This window comes from Triturus cristatus, chromosome 3_2 (genome assembly GCF_964204655.1).
Source record: "Triturus cristatus chromosome 3_2, aTriCri1.1, whole genome shotgun sequence".
Lineage (NCBI taxonomy): Eukaryota > Metazoa > Chordata > Amphibia > Caudata > Salamandridae > Triturus > Triturus cristatus.
Genome location: NC_140584.1, coordinates 783011025 through 783021722, shown reverse-complemented (window position 1 = coordinate 783021722; position 10698 = coordinate 783011025). Strand labels below are relative to the sequence as shown.

Below are 10698 nucleotides of genomic sequence, written 5' to 3'. Positions count from 1 at the left end.
TCGATGGCTTATGATTGATTAACCATTCAATTTATTCCATGGTACGTCTTCATTAAGCTCAACTTTATGTGTGGAAAGACGAAAAAAACAGTTTTGTTCTCTTCTACAGAGGGCTTTCTTACTCATGTGTGGGTGTACTTATTGTCCTTGCTTATGAGAATCTAGGCTGGCAGTAAAAGAGGCGCAGGTACTGCCAGCCTTGCTTCTGGTAAGCTATAAGTACAAAATGCATATTTGTGCAAAGCTTGAAGGTTTTCAATAAATAAAAGGCATTGTCATTTACAATGCCAATAGCTCAAACTCTCGCAAATGCTTGTTTTATGTAGTGATGTTCACAGCAAAAGCCTGTGGCCTGTGGCATCCTTCATGCTATCCAATAGCCCGTCAAAATAAATAACTTTTGCAATGTAGCCAGCAGCTGGGCAAATACTGACGGTTTCAGCTACCTATTCATACACAAACTAAAAAGTAGAGATCCGCTACTACTTGCCTCCAGCCCGACAATAGGAGAGATTTGGTACTCATTGGCCGGCAACCAGCTAAAAAGCCACTTCTAAAACCCCCATGTTGTTGGTCTATTTAACAGATATGAGTCTTACTGTACATTGAACCAGAAAATATTGACTTCCAAAGTGAGTGAGTCAGTTTATTGTAAATCTTTATTTCAGTTGAGGAGTGCCAGTGCGCGCCCTCTTGAATTGTCTGGGTAGCTTTTGAGGCGAAGATTTTAAACAGCATGATAAAACATTGTTTGCCATCCCCAGACCCTCTGCTCACCATCAACAATTTGAAGCCATTCCGACTGGTGTGAGCACACACATGCAGCAAGCCTAAGACAGAAATATCTGGACTTACACAACACTTCAAGGATTCGAGTAATGGACATTGGTAACAGTTGAGACCAAGGGTAAACGGGAATCGATCATTATTGCAAGTGGGATAGAAGACAGGCGCCACATAGCACAATGTTTTTGTATATGTCGCACCCTGAACTGAATTGCTTCCAGGTGCTCTCAGGTGTGACGGTCAAGGAAACTTAAGTGAAAAGAGACAAAGTGATCACTCGGCTAGTTCAAGCAAGGAATCCGGGATTTTAATCTCAGGTTTCCTTGTTACACATTGCGCAAGGTAGCAACTGGATTGCTGTTGTGGTATCTATCCCATTTAGCCCCAGAGAACAGTGCTTTTTGTTCAATTCTTTCGGTGGCTAAATATTACACTGTGTAAAATAAATATACCATATGGTAAATCAATGCGACACAACAGGTTTATAAAAAACACAAAGTTAAAGTTAGACAGGACACCACTTGTATGTTAATGTATTTGCTTTCCTTTGATATCAGGAACTAGCTTACACATATTAGCCAAACAAAGAAGTGTCAGAGAATTGGCTTTCTGACTTTTTCAACTCTGCAATAAGACACATGAACTTGACTGCAGACATACATGTTCTACATATGAATTGCAAAAAAACGGAAACAGTCTGCTGGATTTTATGTTTGTGCTTATCTGTCTCCGCGTAGCATCTTTTTGGGCCATATTCCATAAAGTGAGCAGTGGAATGCTAAATTAAGACCTGTGTCTACTATAGTGTTGGGCTGACTAGTGTTTTAAATAGTTGAAGACCGAAAGAGCGATATGTCACCAACTTTGAAAGTGGTAAATGGTCGTTTATCCCTGGAACTTTATAGGAAAAGCAGATGCTGTCAAGACAGTAAAGTTGGATGCTCCATCAGTGATGGTTTGTTTTTGGGTTTCTGAATAATAAACGTATTATAGACACCTGAAATGAATTATGATTGTCTATTCTCACATTCAGCAGGAAGGGACCATAGCTCATGACGTTTGTGTTTCCTCCTCAAAATAAATAGAGGACCCAAAACAGCTGTCTATAACAAAACAACGCACATGCAGGCTGATAGTGTAGGAACAGTGGAAGAAATACTATCAAGAGATAAATTAGGGATCTGGGTTGCTGTGAAAGAGCTATAAAATATAATTCAGGTAATATTCATCTTCCAAGTTCCAAAGAAAATTGAAAGATTTGTCTACTATTAGAGTGAAACAGATGGGTTTGCACTGATGTGTAAAGGTAAAGTAAGATTATGATGTGATGTAGACTAAAAAAATAGAATTGCTGTAAGAGCTAACGGGAATGGAAGAAAATGCATTTAGTAAGTCATATACAAAGCTTTCTGTTGTGCTCCTTTTGACTGAGTAAAGATTGATATGATATGATTGCACAAACATTTGCTGGACAGACACAAAGACATCATAATGACAGCCAAAATGTAGAAAATGTAAGGAAATTTTTAGCAATTTATTTAGGGAAACCATTATATTAGAATCTATAGCTATGAATCGTCAATATTGAGTTATTTAATCTTAGTTTAATATTTCTAAAAATTGATAGACTCAACAGAGCCATACCAGGAATCAATGCAACTTTTATTGTCTCCTCAAATCACAACTATAGGAATGCCTCAGTACGCATCCATAATTGGTCTGAAAGACCCAACCTTGGCATTTGTTGAACCCCAGTCGGTGAACCGCTTGTATTCACCAGGTTTCAGGTAGTACTGACGTCCTCGATAGTTGGGCTCCTCATAAAAGAGCCAATGCCCCTCCAGCACATGACAGGAGTGGATGTCATGGGAGTGGAAGTCTTCTCGGATGTTAGGGCAGTCATCTGTGAACTCCTTTGTTTGGCCTTTCAGGTCCTCTTTCTCAAAGACTTTTATTTTCTGGTTTACTTTATGCTGGAAGACAAAATAGATAATAAAATTAAAAGTTAATTACATTCTGACCTATTTATGCAGTATATTTACTCATTTGTTTTGAAAACCTTGTTTTTAATTTTGTCCAAAAAAAGACAAGCAGGCAATACCCTTTAAAGTGAAATGAGTTTCAGGAGTACAAAATCATAGACCACATGATATTTAAATGATCAGTCATTGGGTAGATTCCGTATTTGGATAATCTACACGTGTTCATACACATTAGCTGCTAAATAAATCACTCTCACAGTTCCCTCACAAGCGATTCACCAGAAGAAGAAGTAGATTCCAGAGACACATTTGTGCACTTGGCATCTCAGTGTACTCATCATTTCACTCCAGTCTCTAAGGACATCCTGGTGTTTCCCTTTTAGCTACATGGCCCCAACGGGTCTAGTCGGCATTAATGTGAGAAAAGCCAGGTCCTTTAATAATTTCCTGAAAGAGGTCAGCCTCCCTCCTTATCTCCAGAAGGAGGCTTTTCCAAAGTCTAGCCATAGCCACTGAAAACAAGCAACCTCCAAGAGATGAACTCCTAAGTTGCAGGACATTCAGTAACAAATTATTAGCAGAACAAATTAGTCTTTTGGGTTCGTACTGAGAGACTTTGTTGGATAAAAGTTTGAATTTCTTTCCTAAGATAAGTTTGTGTCTCAGACAAATATATTTTAATTTCACCTTTTGTCTTATCTGCCAGCAGTGACGTTTCACTATCCCTTGTGACATCAAATCAAACTTCCTAATGTTCATGATCAATCTTGCAGCAGCATTTTGAACACGTTGTAATTTGCTAAGGGAGCCAGCTTCAAGTCCAAACAGATGGCAATACAACAATCCAGTCTGGGTGACAGGAATGCATAAAGAACACAATTCATCTTATCATTCAGAGGTAGCTTAGACTCAAGTTTGATTTCCAGATCTTTCACTAGTTTTACAGATGTGGGCCTTTGTTCTAGTGTAAAAGGCCAACAATTGAGGTTTCATCTTGATGTCTGGTGAACAGGAAGCAGGGGTTTGGTTTTACACAATTTAACAGAACATAGTTCACCGTCATCCTTTGTTGAATCTTGGATATGCAATTGTTGAAATTAGTAGTTTAACACTAGGGTTCCCATCAGTGGTGAATAGAATTTGTGCACCATTTATATACAATACTCCTGAAAGGCTGACTGATTTAGTTGCACAAGTGAAAAATGACTGGCACCTGAGGGACATCACAGGAGAGATTTTTTCAAGAGACAGAGGTTCTGAGTTCCACCTAAATTTCACTTTCCCTCAGGAAGCTCTGCAATCAACTCCAGGCCATTCCTTTTACCCCTAGTTTATCCAGCTGGTTCAAAAACACCTGGTGGTATATGGTACTTAACGCATTCAAGCAGTCCCGTAAAAAACAGTGTTTATGGAATATCTTTGTCGTTTAGCTGTCAAAGGTCATCAAGGATAGCAGTCACTACATGTTCCCTGCAACATCCTGAATGAAAGCTCATCTCCATATAATGGAACACACTTTGGGCTTATACTAATCTGGTGAGTTGATTAAAAACTACCTTTTTGAGCGATTTCCCCAAGTAACTGAGACTGGCCTAAAGTTTTCTAGAGCATTATAGCTCAGCGATTGTTTCCTAATCAGAGCAATTATTAGGGCTTTATTTTTAAAAAGACAGCAAACAATTCCAGTGCTCAAAGGAGCATTAGTATTAGCCTGAACACAGTGATGACTTTAGGTTTACCCCATCAGATTAATTATCGGCATTCTTCTTCTTCTAATAATTTCAGATTGAGAAAGCTTTACAGCCCCTTCATCCTTATACAATATGAACAATTGGGAGTGCTCGTTGGGCTAATTGATACAAGCTGAGAAATCATTGTATTGATTTTGTCCACAAAATAAATTAATGAATTGATTGCACCTAGTCCCATATTGTCCACCTAGGGCTTTTTTAAGCTCATTCACTGTCTGGAACAGCGCTTTTGCCATATTAGTGGAATTCAACATTTTGTCAGAACAATTTCCTTGTTTATGTTTTGGTGGTGCACCTTTGCTTTTGTTTGAAACTTTGATATTCCAGCTCTTGAATTGCACGGTGACACTGGGTGCATTAACAGTTGCACACAGATCTCTGGGTATTTCCAGTATAAATATACTACATAGGGATAGCGGGTCAGGTGCTGTGTTTCATAGGATTCCACTGTCTAGGTTTGTCTTTTTTAAATATAAAGAGCCTGGCTCCCTCGACAGATTGCAGACAGCGCCCAGTGTTTGCTCTACTAAAGTACCAGTGTGGATAAAAAGAGCAAAAGTTCTTCATTTCCTGTTCACTTCACATTAATGTCTTTAAAATAGTTTTGTCAGCAGTTAAAAACAGAATATTCCTCTGCACTAATTGAATGTTAGAAATCTCTCCTCTAAACAGGATACACCTTCCATCCATCCAGACCTACTCACCTTGTTGAATAATGGAAGCGGGGTGGCCCTCTTAGCTTAGTGATTTCAATAAAGAGGACTGTTCTTTAAGACGCTCCCTCCCGCCAATTTCAATATTGATGACATTAATGCATTCAAGCGGGGGACCATGTGGTCCATTCGTCTCAACAGCATGACTGTGATGCCCAGGTCAATGTCTGGGTTGCACCCAGCTAGGAATTATTGCTCCTGATTGTGTCTTTCCTTAGGCCACTTCGGTAGACACTGCAGCTAGGATGCTAGACAGCTTTTGAAATCTGGCATGGAGAGCCCGTCAAGCTCGTATGTGAGTTTAAGAGTACAATTTTAATTCTTCCTGAAATACATGCAGCCATCTTTCAGCATTTTTATCAGTGCCACATGGCCTATTCCGGACAAAGGGAGATTTATCCAGAAAGAGACTGATTAATGTATTCCTTACATGACCTCCTTCACATTTTGTTCTATCTATTTAAGATATAATTTAGTATCTACTCATAAAAGGTAAATCGACAGGCATTATGATTGCCATTTTTATACAGAAACACATCACTCGCTGTGATTCGAATGACATTTGATGCATCTGAGCAGGGCCAGGATGAATATGGCTACACAGTACAGGTCTGGCTTCTCTGTACTGAGTCGCCCAAGTCTAGAGCAGTATGCCAGTCTACTGTGTTAATCTGCGCGCAAGGCTCACATCCTGAGTCCGTAAGCAGAAGATGTATGTGCTGAGAGGTCACCCTTATGTGTATGTATCGAGTATTATATGATTTTGCCTTCTCAAAGTTATTGGGGTCTGAAGCACATGCTATATACATCGTCACCTCCCTATAACTAGTTATTCTCACATCTTGTTAAGGGCCACCATAGTATGATCTTTGTTCTCAGAAATAGGAGTTTCGTAGCATGGGCGTCATTTAGGAGTCACCAGGCGTCACAACTGCGACCCCTGGCTTCCCCCTTGCAGCCCTGGCACTGCATTTGCGACCCCTGGTCTCAGAAGTCGCAAAATCAGTCTCAAGAACCCACGGACATTGGAGCTGTACCCTCAATGGTTTTCTTCCCTTTATTTATTATAATTATAGTGAATAACATTCTATTATTTACTAAAAGTGTTATAAAAAAATGGAGCGCGTGTTCAGTGTGTGTCTGCTTATATATGTAAGCATGTGTGATTCAAAGTGAGTGAGAGTCAATGACAGGTAGTGAGTGAGAGTTAGTGAGATATAGTGCCAGTAAATGAGTATGAGTACTGAAGAGTGAGTGAGAATTAGTCAGGGAATAAATGAGTAAGAATGAATGTAAGGTAGTGATAAAGAGTGTGATTGAGAATAAGTGAGTGACAATGGGTGAGCATAACTGAATGAGGATGGGTGAGGGAAAATTAGTGACTGAGAGTACAGATGAGTGCGTAATAGCAAGTGTGAGTAAGCATGAGTGAGTGACAGTAAGACTGGGAGAGTTTGAATAGCGAGCTTGTAAGTGAGAATAAATGAGATTAAGTGACCGTGACGGTGTTAGTTTGAGTACAAGTAAGTGTGAGTGAGAAAGTATAAGTGAGTCATGGTAAGAATGATTGCAAGTGAGTGAGAATGATGCAGAATTAGTAAGTGTAGGTAGCTGGCTGTCTATAGAGTGCACTAAAACGAAGAACACTGTGCAGAGAGACCCAGATTGGTATACAGAGGCAAAAGTAGATCATGCTAACTCTCTATTTGTGGTAGTGTGGGCAAGCAGTTAGGCTTATCAGAGGGTAGTGCTAAGCATTTGTTGTACTCAATAAATGAGACACACACTCAAGAATAAATCTGAGACCAATTTGCAAAAATAACGCTCATTTATATAATTTCTAAGATCAAGAACTTCATTCAAAGGTAAGTACTTTTTTTAGCTATGAATTTTCAAAGTTCGGAAAATAACATAGTTGTGCGCAATTACGCGTAATGAATGTCTGTGGAGAAAATTACATAAATGTATATAAAATCATACAGTTGGTTCTAGGGGTTCACCTTCGAGATTTAGGGTAGAAGCAGGCCAAGGTCCAAGCTTCCACCAGTGTATCGTTAGGAGCAGCCTGGATTCGGCCGGGAGCAGGGTGCTCAGGTCCTTGGTAGCTGGTGCGCTACGAAGAAGGGAGCCACCTCAAACCAGGATGCCCAAGGAGACTTACAGGTAAGTCCGGGGGATCCCAAACAAGGGATCGGGTCGCAAGGGCCTCAATGCCATGGGAGCACAGCTGGTTTGTTGGTACCCAGGCTGGGTGGGCTGGGTGCAGAGCAGATAGGTCAGCCAGGCTTAGTGTGTCAAGATGGTCTTCGTGGTCATTAGCAGGCAGGTTGCCAGGATGATTCCAAGACAGCTGGGCCACTCATGGAGTAGGTCTCAGGGGTCTTGATGTCCCTTGATGGGTGTTTGCTTACTGGGAAGTTGAAGTGCAGGTTTGACTCTTCATCCCTGTGTCGGTTGCAGGTGGTTCGGCACCTTGGGTATTGCTACATCACGCCTCCGGTAGGTCCTGGTATCCTTTCACTTGGTGGAGGGACAGATTTGACCCTTGGGAGCTGGTGTACCACTTCTGGTTTGGTTGCTGCGTCGCCGGTGAGCTGCAAGTTTGGTAAGTCAGACTCTGTGGGTTCGGTGCCTGTGGCTGCAGGGGAGTAGTTCCTCTACTCCAAGGGAGTTCTTTGGCGATTCCCAAAGGGCTGGGGGTGCTCCGGGGTTCTTGTTGGCCTCACCTCAGCAGGATAAGACAGCACACCACAATGGTCAAGTTCTTGAGGGAGCAGGCAGGGTTTTGCACCACAATTCTGCAGCAGTTACTCCATTTTCTAGTTAGCAGCTCTTCTTTGTCCGTTATCTTCTAAGGTCCATCAATTCTGAAGTTCGGGGCCTAGGGGTGCCACCTAAATGCTAAATTCAGTGGTGTTAATGGGGGTGACAGCTAGTAGCCAATGGGTTTCCTAATGGTGTCTACACCCTCTATGTAACCACTTCCTCTGGAAGGGACACAACCCTGACCCTGATAGGCTAATGCTTCATCCCAAGATGGAAGAATTGGAAACGTGGGGTCCACATCACCTGTCCCACCTTAGAGGTGATCTGGCTGAATGTGGGTCCACCTCCTAATCTAACACATTTTCCCTCCTGTCCTCCCTCCAAAAGTGTAGCAGGACAGGGGGCATGGCATCCTTCACTGCGTGGAGATGCCTGGGTTGCATTTCAAAGGTGGCATCTCCTTTGAAGCTTCCAGCCTTGGAGTGCCATTGCGGCCTGAGGAAGGTGTGAAGCACCTCCACCCAGAGCAGGCATTGTTCCTGGCATCTGTGAGTGCAGACTCTCACCCCATGAGGTCAGAAACATATCTGGTGGTGGCAGGCTGGCTAAGACTAGTTACATACCACACTAGTGTTTGGTAGGCTTTCAGGGGGCACCTCCTAAGGTGCCCTCTGTGTGCACTTATTAATAAATCCAACACTGTCATCAGTGTGCATTCATTAAGACAAGATGTTTGGTACCAAACATCCCTGGGTACAGTGAAGCCATCATGGTGCTGGGGAACCCGTAATGATGGATGTCCAGCCCATGAACTCTATATGGCTTCCCTGCACACTTACAATATCCAAGAATGGGCAAAGATATTGTAGGGGCAGATATGACCACACATGTGGTATAGTGCACCCTGCCTTAGGGTAGTGTGGCCTGCAGCAGGGGTGGCTTATCTATACCTCATGCAGTGTCTAGGGGCATGGCACATTGAAATGTGTGCCATGTCGACTCTTCAGTTTTCTCACCAAGACACGCAGTATGCAATGGCAGTTTGTATGGTTTTGGTAAGTGCTGCCTAGAGTGGAACAATTTGTGCTGCAGCCCTAGTGGACCCTGTTCAGTCCCAATGCCCTAGCTACCAGGGATACAATTTACAAGGGATTTACAGGGGTTGCTAAAGTTGTGGTAATCGTAGTACAGTTTTAGGAAAGAGTACTTGCACTGGGAACCAGGTTAGCAGGGACCCAGTGCACTTTTATTTGAAATTACATCATGTTCCAGTCAAAAAGGGGGGCAAACCATGTCAAAGGAGGCACTTTCCTACATTAAGTGAGAGTAAGAGTAAGTTTGAGAGAGTGAGTGAGAATGAATGGGTGTAAGTGGGTGAAAGTGAATGTGAGTAAGAAGGAGTATGATTGAATGTAAGTGATTGTGACTAAGAATGTGTTATGCTTGCAGATTTGCTGTTGGCCCTTACATATTGAAGCAAATTATTGTCTTATAGAGGCACATATGGTAAAGTACTGATGCTAGCATACTAGAAGTAATTCTTGGCATAGGGGAGATCCATGGCAAATTGCTGGTGCTAATACATTGCAGGTAATTATTGGCATACAGAGAACAGCCATGGCATATTGGAGGGGGGCAACTATAAAATACTGCCTCTAAATTACTGAGGTAATTCAATTGCGAACTTTGCCTACCTGCTGGGGGCCTTCATTTGTTGTCCTGCTGCTGGCACTGTCACCGCCGTTCCTGGGTGCCTCTTAGCTGTGTGTCTCCCCCGCCGCCGCCACAACCTCTCGCGGCCGAGAGCGGGGGGAGACTACAGCCCCCAGAGTGCTTTGCGGGCCCTGACGCCATCCACGCGCCCGGAGGCGCATAAAAGAGCGTCGCTCCTCCCACGTCGCGGGACGCGCGCGGGCGGCGCCGGGCTAAGCCCGGGCCAAGGGCGGGACCGTCTGTGGCTGTCAGGGGCCGGAAGAGGCCGGGCTGGGCCACAGCTCTTAGTTTATCGATACGGACATTGTGCATGTGAGACTTTGTCAGTTTGTGGCCCTTGCCTGACCTTGTGTTGGAGTAATTATAAATGATATTGTGTAGGTTCCTCTCAAAATCAGGACATCCTCATTAGCGCTGTTGCCCCCTTTTGGTTTATTACTGTTGTATTAATTGTAATACCCCACTACTGACCATGCCCATTGGCAAACATGATAAATCTGCTGCTGGAACTGGTCTAATCCATAATTACCTAGTCAAAGTGGTTAACAAAATCAATAGTGACCGGAGAGCTTCTCTTGGTAAAGGGGGCCTTCCTGCCTCTCCTGACATTATCTTCAATTCTGCGGTTGGTAGCCCAAATGAGGATACAACTGGTATGAGCACCCAGCCTGTCATAACGGTCGAAGCTCAGGTTTACCCAGAGCCTCTGATGGATCTTCTGGATAAAACCACTATTGATCTAGAGGAAGCTCCCCCTAGTCCTAGACCTATGAGAGCTTGTAGGAAACAACCGAGCAAAAGGGGGGGAAAGCATACTAAAAAAAGAGCGGAAGCTCTGCACCAAGTCCCAAATAGTATTGCCCATGGAACCGTATCGCAGGAAGGCAATAGCTCAGCTTGTATTAATTTATCACCAGACCAATTTGCATTACTAGTATGTACCTTAGAGGCTAAATTTGAAGCTAAGTTAGCCGAGCATACCCAATC

At 42.9% G+C, this 10698-nt stretch overlaps 1 protein-coding gene across 1 annotated transcript in view; it reads right to left on the bottom strand.

Moving 5' to 3' along the window:
* Window positions 1-676: 676 nt before the first annotated feature.
* Window positions 677-10698, bottom strand: part of LOC146858129 (gamma-crystallin 2-like) — a 31361-nt gene continuing 21339 nt past the window's right edge. The window contains exon 3 of the mRNA XM_085646894.1: window positions 677-2759. Coding sequence (XP_085503020.1) covers window positions 2484-2759 — 276 coding nt within the window. The 3' untranslated portion in view covers window positions 677-2483. The remainder of the gene's footprint in view (window positions 2760-10698) is intronic.